Source organism: Prionailurus bengalensis, chromosome A3 (assembly GCF_016509475.1).
Source record: "Prionailurus bengalensis isolate Pbe53 chromosome A3, Fcat_Pben_1.1_paternal_pri, whole genome shotgun sequence".
NCBI lineage: Eukaryota > Metazoa > Chordata > Mammalia > Carnivora > Felidae > Prionailurus > Prionailurus bengalensis.
The window spans coordinates 5,836,254-5,863,361 of record NC_057354.1 but is presented as its reverse complement, the minus strand read 5'-3'; the positions used below and the strand labels follow the sequence as shown (position 1 = coordinate 5,863,361).

The 27,108-nt window shown below is 54.6% G+C and overlaps 1 protein-coding gene and 1 long non-coding RNA gene across 2 annotated transcripts in view; one reads left to right on the top strand and one right to left on the bottom strand.

The window, feature by feature from the left end:
* Window positions 1-17,930, bottom strand: part of BMP7 (bone morphogenetic protein 7) — a 93,298-nt gene extending 75,368 nt beyond the window's left edge. Inside the window, exon 1 of the mRNA XM_043553619.1 lies at window positions 16,970-17,930. Within this exon, the coding sequence (XP_043409554.1) occupies window positions 16,970-17,387 (418 nt within the window). The 5' untranslated portion in view covers window positions 17,388-17,930. The remainder of the gene's footprint in view (window positions 1-16,969) is intronic.
* A 126-nt stretch (window positions 17,931-18,056) lies between these two features.
* Window positions 18,057-24,824, top strand: LOC122467239. The gene is made up of 3 exons (XR_006292868.1): window positions 18,057-20,719; window positions 23,932-24,055; window positions 24,611-24,824. It is a non-coding gene; the product is annotated as an uncharacterized LOC122467239 (long non-coding RNA).
* Window positions 24,825-27,108: the final 2,284 nt, after the last annotated feature.

Below are 27,108 nucleotides of genomic sequence, written 5' to 3'. Positions count from 1 at the left end.
GACCGGTCAGCACATCAGGGGCGTTCACCACCATGTTCCCAGAAGGGCCTAGAAGATATTCTGCAGCAGTCAAGGGCTCCCAGGGCAGCCCCAGCAGGAGCCCCTCGTTTCCTGAGGGGTCCCCATTACCATCTCGCTCAGTCTCCGTGGCCCCGAGCCCCCAGCCGCCCCACCTGACGGGGAAAGTGCCGTGGGCTGAATCGTGCCCCCCGAACCCACGTGTTGAAGCCCGACCCCCAAACGATTCTATCAGGACACGGGTCTTGGGGAGGGACTGGGTTTAGAGAAGGCCGTGAGGGTGGGCCCCAGGCAGGAGTCAGCGTCCCCATACGAGGGGGAGGTGACCGGGGCTCCGGGCCCTCGCCTTGTGGGGACGCGTGTAGCCACAGAGAAAAACAGACCCAGCCATACTGGCAGGCTCATTTCAGCCCTGCGGCCTCCAGACCTGTGAGAACGAACGTCTGCGGTCCAAGCCGCCCGGTCTGTGGCCCTTTGCGATGGCCCAGACTGACTAAGGTGGAAACCGAGGCCCCGAGCGCCCGGGTGCCTTCCGTCACCTGCCTGAGGTCACACACCAGCGACCTGGGACTCAGAGCCACACGGACCTGCTGTCCCCAAAGCCAGACAAGTGAGTGGGCAAGCCTGACCCCCACTTGGCCTCACATGTGGTAATGAATGTGGGAAAGCATGCTAACAGCTGGGGGGGGGGTCACTTAAGATGGAGAAGTATCAGGGATTCGTATCAAAACACGAGGGGACACAGGGGCGTCCGGGGGCTCAGTAGGTTCAGCGTCCGACTTCGGCTCGGGTCGTGATCTCGCAGTTCGTGGGTTCGAGCCCCGCGTCGGGCCCTGTGCTGACCGCTCAGAGCCTGGAGCCTGAGCTTCGGATTCCGTGTCTCCCTCTCTCTGTCCCTCCCCTGCTCATACTGTCTCTGTCTCTCCAAACATGAATAAATGTTAAAAAAAAATTTTTAATAAAAACATGAGGGGACACAAGAAATGCCACCCCACTAAGTGTGACATCAGTGGCGTTCAGGAAAAAAAAAACCAAAGCCAAAAAAAAAAAAAAAAGGCACAATTTTACTGTGAGTTTTAAGTTAATTAATTTCATTTCTTACGAGTAGACCAGCCCACAGCCAAGTGTGTAAATCCAAAGGGCTGTCTGTGCCTTGAGCTGGAGGGCACGTGCAGACTGGGCCTGGGGGTTCCGTGTTTCCCTAAAACTCTGCACCGATCGGTACGGATCGGAGCCAGCAAGGGGCGACTTTCTGGGATAACAGGATCGGCGATAAGAAAGCCAGCTTCCCGGTCTGTCTCACGTCCGGCTAACTCAGACGGGCTCTCCGCTTCCCCGGGGTCATCGCGGCTAAGGGGGGACCACCCTCAGCCCCAAGCCTGCAGAGCTCAGCGTCCAGCCCACTGTGACCCTCGGCACGAGCCGACGGCAGGTCCCGCCGCCCTGGGGGCCCAGAGGCGCCACGCTGGGGGCCAGCACAGGCAGCCTGCTCCGGGTGGCCCAAGCGTTGGCCCGGCAAGTGACCTCGTCACTGCCGGCAGCTAACGTTCCTGGGCATCCAATGCCCCGCAGGCACCATGCCCGCTCTCCTCTCTCCTCCGCCCAGGGGGTCCCACCAGCTGCCCGGGAGGCAGGTGCCAGTATTCACGCAGAGGAGGAAACGGGGACCCGGAGTATAGTCACCTGCCCCAGGTCACAAAGCTAACGAGTGGCAGAACTGGGATTTGGACTCCTAAGGTCCAACCCCAGAGCCAGTCTTAACTACCATCGGAGATGTTTTATGAGAATTTGTTTTTTGATGTTTATTTTTGAGAGAGAAAGACAGAGCTTGAGCAGGGGAGAGGAAGAGGGACAGAGGGAGACACAGAATCCGAAGCAGGCTCCAGGCCCCGAGCTGTCAGCACAGAGCCCGATGCGGGGCTCGAACCCACGAATCGTGAGATCGTGACCTGAGCCGAAGTCAGATGCTTAACGGATTGAGCCACCCAGGCGCCCGTAGAAGTTTTTACAAGCAGAACACGGGGAGGAGGCTACTAGGGCCACGCAAATTCAGGAAGCGGCATGCGCTGGGCCGCGGCATCTCTTACGGAGGCACGACGCATGGCTCGCGTGACGGATGCTGCGAAGCCGTCAGCGGAGAAATCCGTTTAAATCAGAGGGGCCCCTCTGAACAGCCGGGAGGAGACAGGGTGCGTTGTGTCATTGGTCGTCTGCAGAGGGACACAGGGGGACAGGTAAAACTCGGGCTTCATTTTTAGCCCTTCCCAGGTAGAGGGTGTGGGCAGCCGGAAGCAGGGGTCAGCGACCTTCTCCAGCAGGCCAGAGAGGCAGCACCGTAAGGCTTCGGAGAACATCGTCTCCGTTGCAAGGACCCCACTCCCACTGCGGTGGGAAAGCAGAGGCAGACAACACGTAGGCGAACAAGCACGTTCGAAGCAAGTCGTAGACACTGGAACCTGGATTTCCTCGGATCTCCAGATGTCACGAAGTCTTCTTCTTTTGATTATGTATCTTGCTTTTTAAAACAAGGTAAAAACCGGGGCGCCCGGGTGGCTCAGTCGGCTGGGCGTCCGACTTCAGCTCAGGTCGTGATCTCACGGTTCACGAGTTCGAGCCCCGCGTCGGGCTCGGTGCTGACGGCTCAGAGCCTGGAGTTTGCTTCGGATTCTGTGTCTCCCTCTCTCTCTGCCCCTCCCCTGCTCGAGCTCTGTCTCTCTCTCTCTCCCTCTCTCAAAAGTAAACATTAAAATAAAATGTAAAAACCGGGGTCCCTGGCTGGCTCAGCCAGAAAAGCATCCAACTCTTGATCTTGAGGTCGTGAGTTCGAGCCCCGTGTCGGGTGTAAACATTACTTTAAAAAAATGAACTCAAAAAAATGCAACAACCACTCTTGCTCACAGGCTACGCAAAAACAGACAGAGGTTCAGATGTGGGCCGTGGGCCGTGGCCTGAAGCCAGCAGGTCTCCCTGCTTGAATCAGCTTTTGGGCTACGGCAGATGTAGAAACACCACCTCTCTGCTACACCCCCCCCAAGTTACCTGCCAAGAGAGGAGGGCAGTTACCTGGTAAGAGACGTTTTTACCCCAATGCCTCTGAGGGAAGCTGGGTGACAAAAAAAGAGGGGCCACTGCTAAGTGTGCATCTAATAACCTTTCAGCATCACGGAGCACAAGTCACTGTAATGCTCAGGTGGGGCAGCTGGGTGGCTCGGTCGGTGAAGCGTCCGACTTCGGCTCAGGTCACGATCTCCCAGTTTGTGAGTTCGAGCCCCATATCGGACTCGCTGAGGTCAGCCTGTCCGCACGGGGCCCGCTTCCGATCCTCTGTCCCCCTCTCTCTGCCCCTGCCCGACTTGTGCTCTCCCCAAAGTATGAAAACAAAACAAAACAAAACAAAACAAAACAAAACAAAACAAAACAAAACAAAACAAAACTACTTTGGTTCCTGGGAGACGATGCCACTCTGTAGAGATGTGACCTCCCTCTTTGTCCCCAGGGTGTTTCAGACCCAGGCAGTGCTGTGCTCCCATGAGAGGGCTCACATTTTGGTTGCAGTCCGTGTTCCTTTCGACTGGAAAATGATCCATCGGTCTAGAAATGCCGCTTCGCCCGTTCACCGCCATGGGCCGACGGGTTCGAAGCAAAGGCTCTCAAATCAGTTTCTAACTTTGAGGAAAGGTACCCTACACCAGTGGTTCTCCACTGGGGGCAACTCCCCCCCCCCCCACACACACACGGGGGACATTGGCAATGTCTGGACACAAAACGCCTCGGGGTGCAGTGCCACGGGCACCTGGCAGGGAGGAGCCAGGGCCTGCCCAACACCCTGTTAACACGCAAGACAGCTCTCACCACAGAGCGCCGTCTGGCTAAAAATCTAAGAGTGCCAAGACTGGGAAACCCTGCCCTACATCCACCCAAAGGAGGCACCGCCCAGTTCCCAGGGCGTCTGAGCCACGAGAGGTTTCTGGACCCCCTTTCCCATCCCCCCCTCCCCCAAGTATATGAAGACAATGAGGAGCCCGGGGTTCGAGTAGCTTCATTTATTGTTTCCTCCTAAAGGAAATGACCAACCGGTGCCTCTACCCTATAAACATTTACTAGCCCTGGAAGGTTCTGAGGCCCCACTGCCATTTTTAAGGGCTTCTCTCTCAACAAACGTTAGGTCAAGTCAATCAGAAAAGGGAACCTGAGAAAGGGGAAGGTGGCGGGGGCGGGGGGTGCGTTTTACAAAGTTCAGGACCAGGAGGAACGCCGAGAGACCTAACATGACCCCCCCCCACCCTGTCTCTTGCTCTCATAAACGAATGTCTGCTTCACGTTGGGCATCTTATGAACGGGGGCAGAAAGAGTTTTAAAGGTCTCAGGGCACAGCTGCACAGGCTTTTCATTTGCCAGCTGAGTCCCTGTCGTGCTAGTGGGTCTGTGGATTGATTAGTTATTGGCCCTTGGGGCATGATACCCCGAACATTCTCTTAAGACTGGCTCTCTGGGAGGGTTTCCCCCGAGGCCTTGGGGCCCGGAAACAAAAATGCAATCAACAAAGATCGCAAAGTGTAACAATATCCAGACACCCACAATAGAGAGTTACCAAGAGTTAATATCGTGGTTGCTTCCTTTGTTATAAAGTTTTTCTTTTTAGAATAATTTTAGATTTCCAGGAAAGTCTCAAAACTGGTGGAGCGCTCCCGAACACCCTCACCCAGCCTCCCCTGGCGTGAACATCCCCCAGGACCATGGGGCCCTTTCGAAGCGAAGAAACAAGCACCAGTGCCCATCTCCATTTACTATTAACGAAAACTCCAGACTGTTTTTCAAATCGCATCAGTTTCCACTGATGTCCGCGTTCTGTTCCAAGATCTAACGCGGGATACGCTGTACTTCCTAACGGTTTCTTATTAACAGAAAGAAAACTTGACAGGAACCGTTGGAGTTTACTTGATATTTCTCCCCAAACGCATTCCTTCCCTGCCTCCCAAGAGGCAGCTGCTGGGAGTGCCCCTGGTGTGACCTCATACGTAGGGACCCACGGACGACACATAGTATTACCCGGTGCCCCCTCCTGAGTGTGTGTGGTTCGACACAGTGTCCAATGGTTATACCTTTAAACATCTTCCTGCAACTTGCTTTTTTCCGTCCTGACATCATTCTGAATCTGTATTGCTACATAAGAAAGAAGTCCTTCCGTTCCCTTCTGGTTGATTACAAATTTATAAATAAACGGATTGCAAATTTATTTCTCCAATCTCCTGCTCATGGACATTTAGGCATTTGGTGATTCTAGTCTTCTCTAGAGTGTCTTGAGGTATTGCTATTAAAATACCAATCTCTAGGGGCGCTTGGGTGGCTCAGCTGGTTGGGCATCTGACTCTTGGTTTCAGCTCAGGTCACGGTCCACGGTTTGTGGGTTCAAGCCCTGCGTGGGGCTCTGTGCTGGCCGCTCAGAGCCTGGAGCCTGCTTCGGATTCTCTCTTTCCCTCTTTCTCTGTCCCTCCCCCGCTCATGCTGTGTCTATCTCTCTCAAACAAATAACCTTAATTTTTTTTTTTATTTTTAACTTTTTAATGTTTATTTGAGAGAGAGAGAGAGAGAGCGAGAGAGAACATGAGCGGGGGAGGGGTAGAGCCAAAGGGAGACACAGAATTATTGAAAGCAGGCTCCAGGCTCCGAGCTGTCAGCACAGAGCCCGACACGGGGCTCGAACTCACAGACCGCAAGATCATGACCTGATCAGACACTTAACCAACTGAGCCACCCAGATGCCCCCCCCACCCCCCGCCACCAAAAAAAATTTTAAATACCCATCTTTAGTTGCCTCTGGAATTTCACCATCCAAGGGGAGTGGGGTGCATGTGGGAGCCCCGGTCCACGGCACTCGGGACCCTCCACCCTGGCAATTTGTTTGAGGTCCCAGAGAGGGAGGAGGGAGTTATCATAAGCAGGATAGATGATGAAAGAAAAAGGTATGCAGCAAACCACAAAGTGAAGGTCAAGGGCTCAGCGTGTGTTTTGGTGGCTCAACACCACGCCCCTTGCGTGTCCCCCAGCCCCCGTTCACATACCTCCCTGGGGCGAGGAGAAAAGAGTTTACTGCTTTACGTTCAACCCCACAGCTTTCTAGCGACGCAAGTTGGGGCCCCTTTACCTTCCTGCTCCCTGATAAAAGGGGAATGACTGGTTTTGCAGAATGTTGAGAGAACTGAATGAGAAGCCTGATAAAGAGGGGTGTAAGAGCTCCACGGCTGCTACAAAAAGATGGTGTCCTTTATCACTAGGATTTATTTCAGTGACGTATTTAGCTAACGAAGGACTCTCTGAATTCAGTCCCTACATTCAGCCCTGCAAGATCCCACCCGGACTACAGGTAGTGGCCCTGAGGCCCAGGCAGAAAAGGCAGCACCCCCACTCGGGGCAAGACTTCGTGGCAGAGTAATAATCTGCACAAGCCGGACAAGCGCCAGCCAGGACCAGAATCAGGCTCCTGATTCTCTGGGTGGGGAACCAGACGGAGGCTGGAGCGTGCTTTTGCTGAAAGACGAGTCCTAAAGAGGTCAGTCTTTTTACAAGTGGGAAGAGAGAGAAGTGGTTCTTCTTGTTGAACCATGTCAATACCTCAGTGATGCAGAAACTTCTAGAAACACTGGTCTCCACAATGGGGTGCAAGCACTTGGGGGAGGCTAGAGGGATCCACTGGGATGTGGGGAAAATACTACAATCACAATTAAGTACATTTCAAGGACCGATGGACGTCAGGGAAGGTGGAAATTTACCAGCCAAGCTTTGATAAAAATCTCTGCGTAACTGGTGGATGAGATACAAAGCGAGGATCTTGGGGTGCCTGGGGGGGCTCAGTCGGTTAAGCTTCCGACTTCAGCTCAGGTCACGATCTCACAGTCCGTGAGTTCAAGCCCCGAGTCAGGCTCTGGGCTGACGGGCTCGGAGCCTGGAGCCTGCTTTGGAATCTCTGTCTCCCTCTCTCTCTGCCCCTCCCCCACTCATACTCTGTCTCTGTCTCAAAAATAAATAAAAACACTTCGGATTCTGTGTCTCCCTCTCTCTCTGCCCCTCTGCTGTTCACGCTGTCTCTGTCTCAAAAATAAATAAAAACATTTAAAAAACATTTTTTTAATCTTTTTTTAATGTTTATTTATTTCTGAGACAGAGAGAGACAGAGCATGAGCAGGGGAGGGGCAGAGAGAGAGGGAGACACAGAATCCGAAGCGGGCTCCAGGCCTGGAGCTGTCAGCACAGAGCCCGACGCGGGGCTCGAACTCACGGACTGAGAGATCGTGACCTGAGCCAAAGTCAGTCACTCAACCGACTGAGCCACCCAGGCACCCCTAAAAACCATTTTTTTTTTAAATACAAAGTGAGGATCGTGTTTCAGCCAACAGTTCCTCTCTTCCGTTGCCATATTCTTCCCGGGAGAAAGCCTTCCCCCATAGTGCCACACTTCCCAGGTTCCTCCTGGTGCTCCCCGTTCCAAGCTGGGGTTCTAGTTTCCCCGCCCACCTTGGGTCAGGTGTGGCCACGTGACCAGCTCTGGCCAATGAAATGTGAGAAGTGGGGCATTCACTTGTCAAAGCCCAGGCACAATTCACAGAGCCTCTCCCTCGACTTGGGAACAGGTGACACCGAGGGTGTCAGCCCCATCAGCCAGGGGACCTGCGCCCCCTGCCAACCCGGCCAAGGCGCGGAGCCCCTACCAAGCCACAATGGAGCCAAACTTAACACAAGAGAACAACAAACCTCTGGGGGTTTAGCCTACCAAGACTGCGGTCTCTGTTATCATGTGATAACTGCACTTATGCTGATTAGGCAAATGGAGGGCCAAAATAATAAAAATGTAGGACCAGGACTTTGGCTCGCTGATCCCGAACTGCTGGGCCACGATTCTGAAAGCCATCAAATTCTATCGCACAACATGAACTCACCTGTGAGAGCAAAATTAGGTGAAGGTGTCTCGTTAAATAAAAGTGCAATTTTGTATTAATTAACAATGATCAATTAGTTAAAATGTGTATCAGTTAACATCAGAATTTTGCATTGTTTTTACCTTTAGGGCCTTCTTTCTTTCTTTTTTTTTTTTTTAAACATATTTATTATTGAGACACAGAGAGAGACAGGGTGCAAGCAGGGGAGGGGCAGAGAGAGGGGGAGACACAGAATGGGAAGCAGGCTCCGGGCTCTGAGCTGTCAGCATAGAGCCCCACACGGGGCTCGAACTCACGGACCGCGAGATCATGACCTGAGCCAAAGTCAGACGCCCAACCGACTGAGCCACCCAGGCGCCCCATGTTTTTACCTTTAGTGCCTTCCTCCTTAAATTTATATTTTAGTTATGTTTTATAAGGTAAAAAAAAAAAAAAAAAAAAAAAAGAAAAGAAAAGAAAGAAACTAAAACAGTAGGATTTCTTTTTTTTTAATATTTATTTGGGGGGAGAGTGCAAGCGGGGGAGGGGCAGAGGGCAGGGGACAGGGGATCCAAAGCGGGCTCTGTGCACACAGGCTGACAGCAGCTAGCCAGATGTGGGGTTCTAACTCACCAACCATGAGATCAAGACCTGAGCCCAAGTCCGAGGCTCAAACGACTGAGCCACCCAGGCGCCCCAATAGGACTTCTTTCTAATTAGGGTGTCGACCCAGAAATTTACAAGCAGAGAGGCAAAAGCAAAAAAAAAAAAAATTCAGAAGAGCTGCCTTAGAACATCTTCAACTCATTCATGCATGGAAGCAGCCAATATCTGATCACCTCCTGTGCCATGAGAATTTGGCAAGGCAGTGCAAGAACAAAATAGTAAGAATGTCTGAAAAAACGGTCAAGAAAAGAGTCCTTTATCAAAGGCCAAACACAAGTCATTGAAACCGCAGAATAACTTGCTTGCCTCTGTTGGCCGCCTTAAATTGCCGGGGCAGATGAGCACCGGGACCATTACAGAACCAGTCTAAGCTGACTGTCACGCTAAGTGTTTAGATTTTTTTTTTTTTTTTCCAAACTACATAAAAGCAAGCGAGAGGCTGGCATGACAACACAGCACAGGCCTAACTCCAGTGCTTAAAAAACATGCGAGTCCTCGATTTTGGAAACGGTGCAAGTTTTTATTCACAGCCAAATTTAATTAAGCCAGACAACAAAAGATTGGAACTTGAAAGCCACTCTGGGGAGATAAAGATGGGAAAGAGTAACACGTGACCTCAAAGATGCAGGGAAACCTAATACTCACTAAGTCAGATTTTTCGAGCAGTGCAGAAAGAGCTGAAGGGAATTTACTGGAAGCCTTGAGTGATTAAGCCCACCCCTCGTCTCCGGCCCTTGGAGACGTTCTCTTTCGTCCCAGGGTCTCCAGAGGCTTCTAAACGCACTGAATCCACACAGGGCTTTGTTGCAGCCTAACCCCAGCCGGGGGAGTGGGGGAGAGCCTTGCACCTGCTCCAATAAAGAGTGGGGAGGCTGTGCTGTTCTGTTAATGAATGCTGTGGGCTTGTCACTCCCTTGAAGGAAAAGACAATTTGTACTTTGACCATCTTCCAGAAGGGGTGGGAAGAAATAGTTCAGTGCTGGGCTTTTTTTTTTTTTTTTTAATTAAAACTTTTTATTTTGGAATAATTTTTGACTTAGAGAAAAGTTGCACAGAGAGTACAGAGAGTTCCCATATACCTTCACCCAAGTTTTAGTTTCCCTGGAAATAAAATTTTTAAATAGCCATAGATGCTAAAAGCAAGAGGAATAGTCAGCATTATACTCTGTTTATCCTCAAAGAAGTTTGGTGTGCTCATTCAAATTTCATCGATCTCGGAAAGAAGGAAATCGTTGTGTGTGCGAACACACACACGTTTTGGGGGCCATTTTCTTGCTATCTTTAAAATAACATGGGTGGCTTAACCTAAATATTTTAAGTACTAAAAAACACATATGGGGGGGGTGGCGCCTGGGTGGCTTGGTCGGTTAAGCGTCTGACTTCGGCTCGGGTCATGATCTCACGGTCCGTGAGTTCGAGCCCCGCGTCAGGCTCTGGGCTGATGGCTCGGAGCCTGGAGCCTGCTTCGGATTCTGTGTCTCCCTCTCTCTCCACGCCTCCCCCACTGATGTTCTCTCTCTCTCTCTCTCTGTCTCTCTCTCAAAAATAAATAAACGTTAAGAAATAAATTTTTTAAAAAAACCTCACCTCGAGACCAATATGGCAAAATGACTAGTGCTGTGGCCACCACAATAAAAACGAGAGCCACCGTTTCGTGCGCACCTACTGTGTGCCAGGCTCTACACGTGTGTGACAGGGTTGTGCCTTCGCCAGGATCTGTGAAGGAGGGGATCGTTACCCAGCTTTACAAAACGAGGGCGCGAACTCAGAGATGTTAAGGCACTTGTCCAAGGTCACACAGCAACCAGAGAGGAAACAGACACATGGGTTTAAGCTGTGTCTAAGGAGAAATCGCGGCGGATGCCGTGCCGTTCTCCCTTGCCAAGTCACACCCTCGGCTGTCACCGAGAACTTCCGTTACAAGGCAGTGAAGCCCCCCAACCCCCCACTCCATATATCACCCAGAATTAGCTGCAAAGTGTCAGGAAACTTGGCCAGGCAGCCCCAAGCATCAGCAAGGGCTGGAGACCTTCACCGTGAAGCCCTTTATAGAAAGCTGCAGTTGGAAGCCCCCTCTCCCGCAAGGGAACAAATTAACATTGGCATTCCAAACACAGGAAAGGAAGGAAATTGGAAACACAGTTTATACTTGGCCAGCCCTTTGAAATACTGTACCATGCTACCGACATCAATTAATGGAAAGCAGGGCCGGGCTGAGAGGCTCTGGTTTGCAAATGCATTAACACACGTTAAACATGTTTGTACAGGAACCGGATTATAAGCACCCTGGCTCCAAAACAATAAAGCAATTACCCTAAAACTGGTGCTCAGAGTTGTCATTAATTCAATCCACTCCACTCGGATCAGCGAAGGCTTTGCGCAGCTCCCAACAATGCCTTCTGCTACAAATGTTGAAAGGCCACATCGCACATGCTTCTCGGAGTTTCACATAAGTAAGTGTCAAACTCTTGCGCTCCTGATGTCCTCCCCCCCCCCCGCCCCCCAGATCATAAACACTCCCCTCTGGCGAGGGGAAGAACACGCGGCGGCGGGCCCCCGGTGTTCACCCACCGCGTCATTCCCCCGTTGGGTTCAAGCAATCTGTCGGGGGCGGGGGGGGGGGGGGAGGTCAACTATGAAATATATGAAAAAATATCTGTTCCATATTAAGAAATACCAAGTCACATTTTTGTCAGATATTATTTGTCAAATGCCAGTTGCTGCAAAACCCAGAATTCAACTGCAGCTGAACACACAGCTAATACCAAATGGTTCACATAATAGCCGTGATCATACACGGGATCGTTTGCAGCGAAGGAACCCCCCCCCCCCCTTCCTCTATAAACTGTTTCAGGAATTGGAAAGAAAAGCATCTGAAGCTCTGGAATAAATAAAGCACTGTGCCTTGAGCTGCCCCGTACAAAAGACCCAGCATGCTGGGAGCAGGGACTCAAAACAACCAGAAAGGCAAGTGCCCGCTGAACAGCTTTGTAAGAATGCTCACGAGGAAAGATTTTAGATGATGCACGGGTCAATCGCACCAGTTCTGGCTCACCGGGTAAGAACCGGCCAAATTCGTAGAAGACCAGCATCCCCGGGCACCCGCACCCACGGCAGCTCCCACCTGCACGCGCGACATCCAGGGTCCAGGCGACCCCGCATTCCTGGGGCCGCCTCTGCCCTGCTCCCGCGCCCCGGTGACGTCACCCCGCGACTCCACATTGCTCTGGGATCCATCAAGCCTGAGCAATTTGGGTGTGTAAAGCTAAATGTGCCATCATTTTCACCACAAATTAACAGTTTCTATGTAAATATTGGTATTTCCTCACCCCATGAAGGCGACAGGAGGCAAAATGGCACCGGCACATTTGATTCAAACTAATTAAAAGCAGAGGGTCATGCAATTCAATATATTGATTTTACCAGTGGGACTTGAGTCTTTTATAAGAAGTACACACAGCTGCGTTGCTCACCCACCACCACGTTTTCACGGCATTTCTTTGCATTCCTTCTGACAATAACATGACAGGTCCCACGCATCCCTGCCTGTGCCCTAACCCCCGCCACACTGCCTGACGGCACTGAGGCAAAGTGACGCGGCAGCCTGCCAGAAACGGTGTGTCGACAGCCCCCAGCTAGGTCTGAAGAGTGACTGCAAAGAAACAAGCATGGCCAGCCCTTCGGGCCCTCCATTCAAAATATTCACTTGGCAAAACGGATGGGCAGTCTGGGGAGGGTGGGGACTGGGGGAGCGTTAGGACACTGTGATGCTTGCAATGGGCCAAATATGACCTTACCCAATAGGGAAAAAAGATATTAAAGCGATAGGGGTGATCAATCAACTTAGATGGGACTCTCCCCGGAATGAAGTCATCACTTGTCTCGGAGTTCAGCGGACATGTGATATTCGCTCACATCACAGGCATCCTGGCCGTCAGGGGATCGGACGCCAGCTGGGTTTATCTCGCAGGGGTTTGAGAGCCCTACCCCGGGATGAAAGGCCCCTGACCCACAGCTCACGAGAGCTGTGTTTTACTTTTGAGTTCATTTCTTCATGGGGAGATGGCGGGGAGGGGGGAGAAGGTGAGGGGTGTCGGGGCGGGAGGGGGGAGAGGGAATTTCAAGCAGGCTCCGCGCTGTCAGCATAGAGCCCGATGTGGGGCTTGAACCCACGAACCGTGAGATCACGACCTGGGCCGAAACCAAGTCTGCCGCTTAATCGACTGAGCCACCCAGGCGTCCCAAGAGCTGTGCTTTAGGAGCGGTTTCTTCTCTCTGGGCATTCACAGAATCGTCCCTTTGCAGTCCTGAAATCAATCTATCCGGGCCACCTCCCTCGCCCCACTCCACAACCAAAGCAGAGCCCCGGAATCAAAACCCCAAACTAGCCACAGCAGGCTGGCACCCAGGGCTCGGCCTCAACCTGCTTGGATTCCCGAAGGGCATACAAAGAAGATCAAGAAAGTTCAAGTCCGGGGCACATACATCCTTGGGAAAAGGGGTGGGGGGTGGGGGTGGGGGAAGATCTGTGATTTGAGAAGCAGGAAAAGGAGGTTTAAGGGGAGCGATTTCGCCAGGGTTCCGAAGCACACAGCTGTTGGTGCAGTCCTAGAGTGAGGACACCGTGCAGCAAACAAGAAAAGAAAGCTAGAAAGAAGGGGGAAAGCCTGTGTGACATCTATATTAACCTCCAGCTGCTCACCAGTGAGGGCCTGCGCTCCAAGTGCTGGAATGTGGATCCGCCCCTTCCAAATTTTAACACAAGCCAGGTTACAGCTGCAAATGCCTCCAGCCCATGCTCCCTTCTCGAAGCACTCCCTGAAGGAAATTTTTAAACTGTAACAGAATCTTTTTCTAATAGTCTACAGTGGTAGGGCCTGTTCTTAAGGGGCAAGAGGAGAGATCTTAATGCCAAACACTTGTCAACAAAAAGAACAGCCAGATGGTATAAAGCAAAAAACTGCACAGCCTTCTTTCTCCCCGCTCTTTGGCTGCATTAACAAAAGCCACTTTTATACGTGCAGTCCAATAATGACCGGTTTCCAGCCTTTTCTTTTTTTTAATCCAGCTCCGAAGATTCAACAAATTTGCTTCCTTCATGACCTGGGCCGGAGACGAACACCCATCGTACACCCCTAATGCCGGCCGGCTTCTTTTGAAGATTCCAAAAGGGGCCGCTGGATTTCCCCAAAGGCAAAAAGAAAAAAAAAAAAAAATGGTAGGGGGCTCTGGCTGGATTCGGTCTGCAGAACTCACATTGCCTGGGGACAACTTCAGAGAAGGTAGCCTGTTTTGAATTCAAAAACTTAAGTTCTACACAGAGGAATCAGGGGCTTGTTAATCCAAACCAGTTTACAAATCTCACCATTGAAGCGAAGGGGCCCAGGCTGAGATGGGAGTCTCCCTTGCAGCTCAGCTAGCGTTACACGGGGGGGGGGGGGGGGGGGTGTTCATCAGACAGGCTGGTCTTTGTCACAAGGTGGGGTCTGAAGTCCTCATTCTCAGCACCTGGTTTTGTTGTACATTCTCTCCCAGCTCCTTCTCTAGCTTAGACCCCACTCAGCCTGGCAAAAAGCTAGAATTCCAAGGAGAACAACTTAGAGGAACAAAACCGGGTTTGGCTGCAGACAGAAGAGTAATGCACTGGGTCTGCAAAAGCCTTCAGAATCCAGGCAGAGGTCTCCCCGGCATGCAGGACAGCAGTGCTGTGCAGTGGAGGGAGGAGAGGGTGGTGGAGATCGCCAGCTTCTCCACCCACAGCCCCCCAACGTCACCCCAGGTCCCCCGCATGATACCAACTAATGGTCTGATAGGGACAAATGACATTTTCTTCTGCTTGGATAAAGTGAGACTAAACGCACCTTTAGAAAACTTGGTATGTTACAGATCCATTGCGCTTTGCAACCCTAGGAAAAACCATGTGCTCCCTCTGCAAACTTAGCTTCCAGATTAGTCTCCTACACACTCCCCTTCACCCCCGGCTGCCACCCCCAAGCCCCTCCCATGGAGAAATTCTGGAGCCTGGACAGAATGGAAGGGACGGGCGGTTTACTCCTGCACTGTTGCTCAGCAGAAATTAAAGGCCAACCTTAAAGCATCTACAGGAGGAGTCTTGCCAAACTGCAGCCCAGGTCTTCACCCAACTAATTACCTCGAGTTCTAGGGACGGCGAGAGAAAGAAAACAAGGTCAGCGCACTCTGTTAAAAGCCACTCTGCCATCTAATTTGGAGTGATGTTCCAGAAAGCAAGACCTGAGAAAGTCAGGACTGTCCCACAAAGCCCAAAGCCAGCCCGACTGATTAAGAGGCTCAGACAAGCCGGTCTTTGTCCTTTCAAGATGAAAGAAATGGGGCTAACGGGTTGAAAGGTGTGTGTTCAGCCAGAGGAGGTGAACCACCCAGCTGTGGCCTTCCCAAACAAGTCCCAGCTCGCTCCCACCACCAAGGGAGAGCAAACAGCCCTGCCCCAAGGTTCCCAGAGGCGCTCAGTCAGCAGCCTAGTCCTACTCTGGGGTGGGGGGAGCCCTGACCACCGAGGCTCATCCATATAAACAGGGTGCTTTTCTGCACTGGGTTTGCAAAGCCTTCCACAGAAGCCAGGGTTTACATATACCTTTCTAACGACCCCAGCCTAGCTCTGAGGGCCACCCCTGGGACCTGCTGCGTTCAGTGAGAGTCACGGGGACCCAAGAGAGCATTAGATACCATAAATCCCTCACCAGAGAAAGGGCCTTGGCTAACCCCCAGCTTCAGGATGGTTACAGAGCCCCGCTTTTATAAATATATTTGGAATTTTTCTTTAGGTTCTGGTGTAGGTCATAAATACACATTGTAAAAAAAAAAAAAAAAGGCACACAGACAAAAGTGCAGACAATGAAAAATCAGACCCCAGCTCGCACTCCCTAAGCCCCAGCTCTAGGGCTACCCCCCCCCCCCCCCCGTAAAATGTATTTCACGTTCATGGCATCTTCTTCCAGGGGGAACGGATGATATACAAGCACATACGTAACCTCACTGATCTGCACCTTGCTTTTTTCCACCTCATGCATCTTGGAGATTGTTCTAAATCAGGACATATGGAGCTGCCTCCCTCTAACAGGCTGCTTAGTATAATTTAAACTTTCTTGAACTTATTTCGGCATCTAAACCTCCCACCCTTTTCTAGCTGAGAGTCGCTGCACTATTTGATTTCTCGCTATTATTAGGACAGACAATGGCGACCCGGGAACTCAGGGAACCTTATCCGGTGCTGGAAGCGTGAGGGTTGATCCCCGCTTCCCCGCGCCCCCTTCCCTGCCCCGCGCCCCCAGCGGGGGGCTTCGGTATCGTCTCCCTGTTGACACGGCGCCCGTGGGCGTGAGTTTGTTGTCCTGGCTCCGTTCGCATTTTCGCAGCAAGTTACACACGTAGAATGAAATCGGCTCAGGAAACAGCGCTATCGGGGCGTGTTATCTCGGGAAACCAAATATTTGACCATCAGTCCTACAGCGCGCTGCCGGGGGTTAGTTTGAGCAAGTCGGGTGACCGTGCGCGCACAGACGGAGGAGCCCCCGCGCCCCCGCCGCAGCGCCAGCCTCCCGTCCCCGGGGCCATCGCGGCTCCGGGCGAGAGCTAGGTCCCCCCGCCGCCCCCGGCAGCGTCTGCTCGGAGATCCCGCGCCACTCAATCGCCAAAACCCGCGGTTTGCGCGCCACACGTGATAAACGCCGAAAATGGATTCTGCCCGCCCGGGACCTATCATTAAATATTTAAAATAGAAAGCTCGCGATGGCACCGTTTCTTCCCCAGCTCCCGCCAGGAGAGCTGGGAGGCAAGGGGGCGCCCGGCCGCCAGGAGGGCGCCCGGAGACACTGGCGGCGCGCCGCACGCCAAGGCGGGCGCACCGCGAGGGGACAGGTAGGGCTTCACGCGGCGGGGAAGGGGGTGCGACGCCTGCGATGCCAGGTCCAGGCGGGGCTGAGAGGGGCCCCGAAAAGGCGGGAAGGCAGCTTCGCCCAACAGGGCCCTTTAAATCCAGGTAGCAGGGGCCGCGCGGGCCCGGCACAGCTCACATGACCCAGCCCCGCGCTTTGAACTGAGCCGCGGCGGGCCCGGCGCCTCCGGCCCCCCAGAGGTGCGGCCGGCCGACTTCACCCGGAGGGGGCTTCAAACCAACCCCTTCCTCCGCCAAACTCCCACGGGCCGAAGGAGCGCGGCTCGCCCTACCTGGGGCGCGCGCTGCTTGGGGTCCACGGGGGCTCGGACCCTGCGCCGGCACTGCGCTTTTGCAAACCGCCCGGAGTGTAAAGATGGGCGGGCTGCGTGCAAAAAGGGACCCCCCCCCTCCCCGTCCTGACCTAGAGGCTCACCCCCTCCCTCCTGCCCGCACTCACCGAGGTTGACGAAGCTCATGACCATGTCGGCGTCGGTGAGGAAGCGGCTATCTTGCAGGCTGGCCAGAGGGGGGCCCTGGGTACTGAAGACGGCCTTGTAGGGGTAGGAGAAGCCCGGGCCGTCGGGCCCGCCGCCCTCCTCCACCGCCATGGCGTTGTACAGGTCCAGCATGAACATGGGCGCCGAGTTGTGCTTGCCCTGGAGGTGGGGGCGCGGGCGATGGGGCAAGCCCAAGATAGAGAGGATCTCGCGCTGCATCTCCCGCCGCTCCTGGCTGCGGAGGCGCCGGTGGATGAAGCTCGAGTGCACCTCGTTGTCCAGGCTGAAGTCGGCCAGGGCGGAGCGCAGCAGGAACAGGGGCGCCCAGAGCGCCACGAAGCTGTGGGGCGCCGCGGCGCGCAGCGAGCGCACGTGCATCGCGCCGGCTCTACGCGCGACCCGGGCTCCGGGCACCCGGCACCGGGGCCCGCGCCGCCCCAGGTGGCGGAGGGGGGCAGGCGGCCGTCCACGCCGCTCGGTCACTTGCTGCAGACGGGTCCCGCTGCGCCCGCGCCGGACATGGCCCCTCCCCGGCCGGCTGCGCTCTGCCCGGACCCCCGCCCCCTGCTCGGCGCTAGCCCCGGGGTCCCTCGCCCCGCACTCGCCCGGGCTCACCGCGGGGCTCGGAAACCGGCTGGAGCGAGCGAGCGAGCGAGCGAGGAGGCGGGCGCGGGTGGGAGGAGCAGCCGGCAAACCTAGGAGCCGGCAGAGCGAGCGCCGGGGAGGCAGCGAGGCGGCGGGCGAGCGAGCGCTCCTTCCTCCGGCTCCGCTCGCGCTCTCGCCCTCGGGCGGCGGCGACCCACTCTCTTCCGAACTGCGGCGCGGAGAGCAGGGGCCCCGAGTCGCTCTCCCAGCGGTGCGCGCCCTTGATCGCACGAGAGGCCGCCTCGGGAGCTCCAGACTGGTACGCGCTGGGGCCTGGGAGGAGGAGGAGGAGGACGGGCTTCCAAGGGCCCCTCCCGCGCCCGCGGCCTCCCACCTGCCCTCGGCCCCGCCCTCCCCCCAGCTGCGCCCAATGGGTTCATTCATTCCTTCTAGTGCGCTCTACAAATATTTACCGAGTGCCCACGGGGTGCCCAGCGCCGGGCGGGACGCCGCGGGGATGCGGAGGGAGGAATCCGAGCCGGCCCTGCCCTCTGGGGACGCGGAGTCCGGCCAGGGAGGAGGCCTGAGCGGGACCGGTGGGATTCTTCTCGGGCTGAAGGGGAAGAAGCGGGGGGGGGGGGGGGGGGGGGGGGGTTGGGTGCGGAGGCCGCGCAGCAATCCGAGAAGGCTTCCCGGAGGAGGTGACCCCGAGTCCCTCCCGCCCCTCTGCTCCACCACGCCCCCTCCCCCCATTTACTCCAGCCACGCTGACCCCTGTGCGCCTCCCAGCGCTTAGCGCCAGCCTTCGCTCTTGCCCCCCCCCCCCCCCCCCCCCCGCCCGGAATTCTCTCCCTTCTCACCCTCTGTGCCTAGCTCCGATAGCCAACCCTCCACCTCCGAGTGCCACTCGGGTGCCACTTCCTCCCGGACCAGGAGAGGTAAGGTCACTTCTTGTGTTTTCTTGAACTCCCCCTCACCGCCTGGATTCCTGTTTTGAGTTATTCGTGCTGCCTTTATTGTCTCGTGCCCCCCCCACACACACACACCGGAAACGGAGTCCCCCACCCCGGAGACCCAGGCCTGGCTTCTCTGAGCCTCCTCTGTACCCGCTGCGCCTTGGACCCGGGTCCTGGTAGCCACTGTGGCCGCAAAATCATTATCTGCTGAAGGATTGAAATTGTGTGAGCTGCAGAACCTGCCTCGCCTCCTCCCCTCTGCCGTGTCCCCCCCCCCCGCCTTTACTTCCTAGCACTCCCGAGCCTGGGACTGAATACCCTGGCCCCTACCCCACCCCATGTCCGCCCTTCCCCATCAGCCCCTGGCTTGGCATCGTCTGAGGATCCACCTTGCACCCAGTTCCCCTCTGTGGCTCTGTGCCTGAGACCTCCTTTCTTCCCTCCTGGCCTTCCCTCACCCCACAAACATCCTGAGCTCCTCGGGGCCCAGCACTATTGGGCATGGACACAGACGCCTCGGATGATGTTTGGGGAACTTAAGTGAATTACTGCCCTTCAGAACCTTGATGTCTTCATCCGTAAAAACGGGAGCAAAATACTCCCCCGGAGTGCGAATGAGGCCGTGGGTACAAGTTCAACCTTGCCTCCCTCCCCTCCTGGGACTGCCCCAAAGAGGCAAATCCAGAAGCTAGGAGTTCCCAGATGGTGGGTTAGATGGAGGGCCACCACAAGAGTTTGGGAGGAAGGTAAAGTATTGAGTTTGGGAGACAAGAGCCCCAGCTGGTGGGGGGTGGGGGGACAGTCTGGCTAAGCCTCACCTGGGAACAGGAGAAAGCTCCGGGGTTGGTCAAGATAAACCTGGCCTTCTAGAGTTTTCCGGAGCAGAGATGGTTCTGCCATGCAGTCCTTTGGGGGCTTTTAGACAAGATGGCAGCCGGAGAAGAGAGGCCGGAGGCCAGGCAAGGGGAAGAGATCTACAAGGCTTACAGGTCAGAGCCATTCATGTTTCTTAGGCCCCTGGCTTCCAGGTGGAACAGGTCCTGAGGCCCCTCTGCCCACCTGTCAGTCAAGGCCCTTTGAAAGCCCCCTCCACCTGCCCTTTATCCATTAACTCCTTCCTTCAACAAAGGTTTGTGAAGGACTTCCTCCGAGTCAGGCAGGGTGGGCTTCCTGGGCGGGCAACCGTGGGGACGCCCAGGCCCCAAAGCTCAAAAGGGCCTCACGCTTGGCTTAATGTTCTGCTGCTTCTGTGTTGCAATTCTTCCTAATCTATGAACAAAGGGCCCCTGTTTTCATTTTGCACTGGGCCCTGCAAATTACGCGCCCGTCCCAGTGCCAAGCACAGTGCTGGGCTGGAGGGCACCGCAGAGAGCGAGCCCGCACGGCGGCCTCCATCGCAAAGCTGGCTTTCAGCCCAGAGGAGACGAAGCGGGAAGCTTCAACGGGCTTAGAGGTCCGGAGGGGTGGCAGTGCTGTCCCTCGATTCTCTCGGAGAAGGATGTGGTGCACTCAGCCAGGGCCGGGCAGCACAGGGAACACAGGAGGGTCAGGGAGCAGAGACCCGAACGGGCATCGTGGTGGGTAGGAAGCCAACGCGGGGGCCTGCGGAGGCAGTCAGAGGAGTGCTGGCGGGCCTCCCGAGTCCATGGGTGAGGGGCGTGCCCTAGATCATCTTGTGATAAGCCACGGGGCTAAGTCAACAGGATGAGGCAGTGGGAAGGAGATCTCCTGGACCAGCTGCCATTGACCTGCGTCCTGGAAGGAGGAGGGAGAGCCAGCTTCGCCAGGGAAAGGCATCCGAGGCAGAGCGACCAGCAGGTGCACAGGCTGTGCAGAACAAGGAACAGACGCGGGGCTTTGTTGCCCCTGAGCTCACTTCCGTCACCGGCTGAGATGAAGGAGGTTACTTTCTTCCCCAGTCCTCTGCTGCAGCCCTGTCTGCTTTTTAATCCACTCTTAAGTTTTTCAGGGGGATGGTGGCCAGCGAGGGAGGCAGGGGGTAGGGGCAGCAGGTGCTGGAGCTACCGATTTACATATGAAAACAACTGATTGGTCAGCATCTGCCCTGCTCCCCTCAACCCCAGGAAGGCCCTGAAGCCAGGATTATGGTTCACCCCTCGGCACATCCCACCGGGAGCCCAGTGGAGCCTGGCCCACAGCAGGTGCTCAGTAAGCGCCCATTGAATGAATAGCAAAATAAGCAGAACCAATACCTGAAAAGCACAGTTCACCGAGGGCTGACCATGCAGGCGCCAGGGCGAGGTGTCTCCCAGACCCCTCACCCCCAGACCCTTCCGTCTTTTCTCATGCAAGGCGAAGAGAAAACATGCTCTCCATATCCAAGATCTGGGCAAAGATAAGGTTCCCTCCGAATTCCCACAACGTGATTTAGCTTTATCTTTCCTGCCATCCACGCTGGGGGAGGGGGTGTGTTCTTTATTTTCCCTGCTTCCTCCCCCACAGGAGTCCCCAGCACTGCACCCAGCCCTCAGTGAATGCTTGCTGGACCAATGAATGAATGAATGAATGAATGCCAACACACAGGCGAGAAATATCTGGCCGGGAATGTATGGGATGCTGGTTTGAGAGCTGAAGACACCATCAGAATCTTGGAGATTGTTTAGAGAAAGTCGGGGAGAGGGGAGCTAGCCGCCTGGCCCTGGGAGCCTGTCTGTCTGGTTTCACACCCCAGCCCTGCCACTTGCCCTTGTGTCTCAGAGATTTAAGCGCTCTGTGCCTCAGTTTCCCTGTCTGTATAATGGGAGGCTATTAGCGCCCATTTCCTAGGGTCACTTTTCTCCTACGGTTCCCAGAAGGATTTGGAAGCTAATGCAATTCACGTAAAGTGCTTTGCAAGGTGACTGGGGCACAGAGAAAGCATTTGAGAAGTGTCTGTTACGATCTGGATGAAAAGGAAAATATGTTAACAGGAAAGCCTTCTAAGTTAAAAATAACAACAGGGGCGCCTGGGTGGCTCAGTCGGTTAAGCGTCCGGCTTCGGCTCAGGTCATGATCTCACAGTCTGTGAGTTCGAGCCCCTCGTGGGGCTCTGTGCCGATAGCTCAGAGCCTGGAGCCTGCTTCCCATTCTGTGTCTCCCTCTTTCTCTGCCCCTCCCCTGCTCATGCTCTGTCTCTGTCTCAAAAATAAATAAAAACATTTTAAAAATTAAAAAAAAAAAACACAATCCTGGGGCACCTGGATGGCTCAGTCGGTTAAGAGACCGACTTCGGCTCGGGTCATGATCTCGTGGTTTGTGGGTTTGAGCCCCGCATCACACTCTGCTGACGCTCAGAGCCTGGAGCCTGCTTTGGATTCTGGGTCTCCCTCTCTCTCTGCCCCTCCCCTGCTCACGCTCTGTCTCTCTCTCTCTCAAACATAAACATTAAAAAAATTCAACAACGACAACACAATTCTTCGTGAGGGTCTGGTTTTGGCCAAGCAGAGAAAAGTCCGTTTCTCCCGATTATGAGAGATCGAGAGCCGGGGTGAGGGGTGAGAACAGAGCACGATCACAGTAGTAGAGATCAAAGGGCAAGGCTTGCATTCTGACCCCCTCATTGTCCCCCGGCGCCCCTCCTGTGCCATCCAGGGCCCAGGAACTTCCCGGGGGCCTATCTGGTTTCCCAGCAGCCGGTGCCCCAGCCCCCACCCCGGTTGTGGTTCCCTGAGCTGGGCGCCCAGCGCAGGACTGCCCGGCCGGCCGTAACCGGATCCGCCCTCTCTACTCCACACCTGGGGCCTGCTTCGCCTGGCTGAAAGACAGCCTGGAAACGTGAGGGGTATCGCTGTGTCTGGCCAGGCCCAGCCGAGAGTCCACACCCGGCTCTCAGCGCTGGGGCAAGTTTTCATTTCATACATCATCGCTCACATCTTGCCGGAGCGATTTTGACCAAGTCAGCATGTGTCTCGAAGGCAATAAAAAAAAGTAACGCTGCTGACGCTCAGATTCAGCGGGAGGTAGGGACCTCGTCTTCCCCAGCAGAACCCTTGTACCACCTGTCCCGGCAGAAGTTCAGCGGCCCTGGGGGCTCCCCGGGGGCACCCTCTCCCCAGCCTGGCCAGTCTAGCGAGCTGCTCCCTCTGTCTCCCCACCTGGCCATGGCCTGATGACCTGGACGGACGTCAGACGCCCGCGGGGAATAGGGGGCCGAGAGCCTCCTCGTGCACAGGGTTTCACATCCTTGTGTGCAGATCCGCGTGTGTGTGTGTGTGTGTGTGTGTGTGTGTGTCTACTTGCCCCAGAGAGGAAATTATTTTAGCCCTCCTGTAATGAAATGTGGCTTTCCATGCAGACCTTTCATTGCGCTGGAGATACAGACTCAAGCTCGCTTTCCCTGGGGCTTTGCACACATTTTTCAACAGAGGAGTAAGACACGAAACAGCTCCTATCGGTCTTCAGTGCATGTGGCAGTAGCCACAGTTGCAGATGGAAAACACACACACACACACACACACACACACACACACACACACACTCGCTCCAGGGAAAGCTGATGCTCCCAGATAGATTTATTTATCAGGGTCTCCCAAAGAGCCAGGAGAAAGCTTCGGTTTTGTTTCTTACTGGCACGACTGTTGTTTCTTCCTCAGTCGAAGGAACCGGTTTTGAGCATTTACTATTCTTGGTTGAGCGGCAGAAGAAGCCCTTTCCTCCTTCCCAGACGTGAGCGGCTGGCAAGCTCGAAGTGGGGCACCTGCCACACCGTTCGCTGCCTAAGCCCACGTCACCCTCCCCCAGGCGCGGGTCTGTTCTTCTCGGACCACAGAGAAGCAGACCGGCATTCTGAGAGTGTCACGCTACTCATTCGGGAGGAGACCATCATCCAAAGCCGCATCTGTCTACACAGCCCGGGCTTTGAAGCACCTGGTGGTTGAGTGGCCTGGGAGCAGATCATTTCTCCCCCTCGCTTGATCCGAAAGCAAACCTTCTCCATCCTGACCATGCTGTTGAATTTCCCAAATCCACCCCGCCCCCCAGCTGTCAAAATGCGCATACCCACACCCCTGGTCCCCGTGGGCCCTGTGATTCTGCACCTTTACTCGGTTCCCAGGGGGTGCTGATGTCGCCCACCCGGTGTGCGGACTCTGCGTTTCCGAAGTTAGAATTAACTTTCCTCCTCTTCCACTAAAGGAGACCACACACGAGACAAACACAACAGAAGGAAGGGACCCGGGGCCCAGATCTAACAGGGAGGGCTGGGGAGAGGGTGAGCTGGAAGCCACATTCCTGTGGGGGCGTGGGGGGGGGGGTGCCATCCAGGAATTGTATTCTGACGTTCCCACAGAATGCTAACTTTCAAGAGAAGCGGAAACCCTGCTTTTATGTGACGGCTCTCAGTGTGTATGGGCAGCTAATTCAATTTGTTTTTCAACTGTGAGACCAAAGAAAACCCATCTACCAGCCAGATGCCGGACTCCAGTTTGCCACTGTCCCTGTATAGGTCTCTGCTGGGTTTGGAGGGTGTATGCAGCCTCCCCACTCCCCACACCAAAGGACCCCAAGGTCTGTGCGTTTCAAAGCAGCACCCCTCCCCCCCGCCAGCTCAGAAAATTCCCCCACAAACATCAAAATCCAGAATTCTCTCTCCAGGACCCTAAGCCTTCACTGCCATTGCCTCCAAGGGTCTCCCTCCTCCCCTCTGCGTCTGAGTCCTCCCTTGTGTTCAGGGAATCTCCCATGTTGGGAAGCAGCCTCCCACCCCCACCCCCCACCCCCCCCCCACCCCCAGATGAGAGATGCCCTGGACCAGCCTGCTTTGCAACCAGAGCATGTGACCAGGTCCCAGCCAGTCAGATGCCGCTAGCCTGGGCCTGGGCCGTTCTGCAGAACCATCTGGGGCCATGTTCCCAACTGCAGAGACCCCCAACCTGGTTCTCTGGCCTTCCTGGAACTTCTGTGAGCCCCACAAGATCCTCTGGTGAACTCCTTTCCTGTACCCGTCAGCCCCAGATGGTTTCTGTTGCCTACAGCTACAAGCCTGCAGGATACAGCATCAGGGAGCTGGAAGGGGCCACGGGAATCATGTCAGTCTAAAGTTTACAGGCCTCTTTTTTTCAGCAGCTGGAACTTTTGATCAAGGACGCTTTTCACATATGCTCGACACAGAAAACAGAAACAGAGCTTCTCCGGTTAAACAGAGCGAGGAAGGGTGGCTGTAATTGCTCCAATTAACAAAGAAGAATGTAGAATGCCCAGTTAAATGTGATTTCGGACAAATAATGAACGATTTTTTTTTTAATCTTTTATTTATTTTCGGGAGAGAAAGAGTGCGCGGGAGCGAGTGGGGGAGGGGCAGAGGGCGAGGGAGACACAGAATCCTGAAGCAGGCTCCAGGCTCCGAGCTGTCGGCACAGAGCCCGACGCGGGGCTCGAATCCACGAACCGCGAGATCGTGACCTGAGCCGGAGTCGGATGCCACCCAGGCGCCCCAATAATGAACGACTTTCAGTCTAAGTACGTCCCATGCTTTATTTGAGACGTACTGAGACTAAACGTTTATTTCTTCGTTTATTGAAAAAGATCGTTTGATCGTTTAAGCCACCGTGTAGTGAGTTTCAGGCGGTTGCAACCCAAATCCTGCAAATGTGTGTATCGTGTCCTTCATCTTGAAGATAGAGAAATCGAGACCCACAGAAAAAGTGTGGGGCCCAACGTCTCCCAGTGAGTCAGGACAGAGCTGGCATTCAACTCTGGGGTTCTGGCTCCCAGGGTCCTGGGAACCCTTCACTGTCCCATATTATACATGTCCCCATGCGTGTTTCTTCTTCCTTCTCTGGCCTCCCTCGCTGTGTTCCTGCCCAGTCTTTTTTATATAAAAAAAAAAAAATGCTCTTCCTCCTGCTTTAGTGTTATCTTTATTGCCTCCCTCTTAATCAACCCTCACTCTAAATAGGTTAGTCCTGACTCATGTGAAAACATAGTTCGGGAAGATGAACAGATACGAGCTCGGGTTACCTATGATGCAAAGAATAATGAGGGTCAGTACTGACGACACAAACTATGTGGTGCCGGGCGCATCGCGGATTATCTTGGATCTTCCAACAGCCCGAAATTAGATGTTCTGTCTCCCGCTTCGCAGATGGAGATATCAAAGGCCCAGAAGTCAAAGAGCTTGGCCAGGACAAAGGGCAGTGCCGGCATTTAAAACCTGGGCCAACTGCTTCTGACTGCCTTCTGCCTTCCACCCACACCTCTCCATAAAGCCAGCCGCAACTTTTATTTCCGTGGCTCACACGATGACTGACCACTGAGTAAGGGTGCCAGACTTCGCACATAAAAACGCAGGACACCCAGGCGCGTTTGCATTTCTGATCAACGATGATGCCTCATTTTTAAATCTAAGTATGTCCCAAAGTGTGTGGGACACGCTTATACATACTGCCACCTGAAATATCACAGAGTTACATGTTCATTGCTTTCTTGTCTCTCCCCCACGGGGACGAAGGCATGGGCTTTGGTCTGACTTGTGCACCACCGTAAATCGAGCCCAGAAAGCGTCCTGCCTGTAGTGCATGACCGACAAATGCCCGCTGAGAGAATGAACGAACTCCCTGACACCTCGGTTTCTGTCCGGAACGCCGCCTGTCTCCGAATCAGGAGCCAGCTGTCACTAGCTAGCATTGTCCCCGCTAGGTGCTCCTGAGAGGCTCACCGTGGCACCCAGTGTTCCTAGGGCGGATGGGGTGGCACAATGGCCTTGACAGCTGGGGATAGACTACAACGACCATGGGTTCGGGTGTTCAGGTGACAAGGGAGAGGCTCTCTGCCAAGGTGACGTCTGAGAAGCCAGGCATGTGACAAACAGGGAAAGGGTGTCCCCGAAGGAGGCGACGCCACGTACAAAGACCCAGGGGTGAATCCCAAGAGCACCTGGACCACTTGACCCCAGAAACTCCTTCTAACCCCAGCTTTTCCTGGGGCCCGATGGATCCCTGTGCCCAGACCCCCGGACCCCGGCGTCTGTATGACCCCATCACCCTCTTGGGCTGGCCTGAGTGGGTGCTTCATCCTGACAGCCAAAAGAAGTCAGCCCATGCCCCCAGCCCGGGGCCCCTGTCCCGGAGCAGAGTCCAGACACGGGCACAGCCATGTATGCGTCCGCTTCTGGTCGGAAGCCCAGGATCGTCTTTAGCCAGACCCATCCCCGGCCGCCTTTGAAGAGTGTGCTCCCAGGAAGCTATCTGCGGTTGCATAACCAGGAAGCACGACATTCCCAGACATCAAAGAGGTTGCAAAGATTGCAGTCACCTCAGACCCAGCTCTCCTGCTGCAGCTGCTGTTTGGATGCCCAGTCCGAGGAGGATTTTTCTTCGGGGCTCCCATGAATGGTAGACAGGGTCAGCGCTTGGAGCCACCGCCCCCACCCCCACCTCCCGGCTGTAATGTGTCCCATGTCCTCCCATGTCTCTGGCACCACGGCCCTGATTTTGTTTTTATGGGGTAATATTCTTTGATTCCCAAACGCCTTGTGGGAACTTGCTGGAGGTTGGGGGTGGGAGCCAGAGAAATAAAAGGATGATTTACAGGGGTTCAAAAGCTTCGTTATAACCAGAACA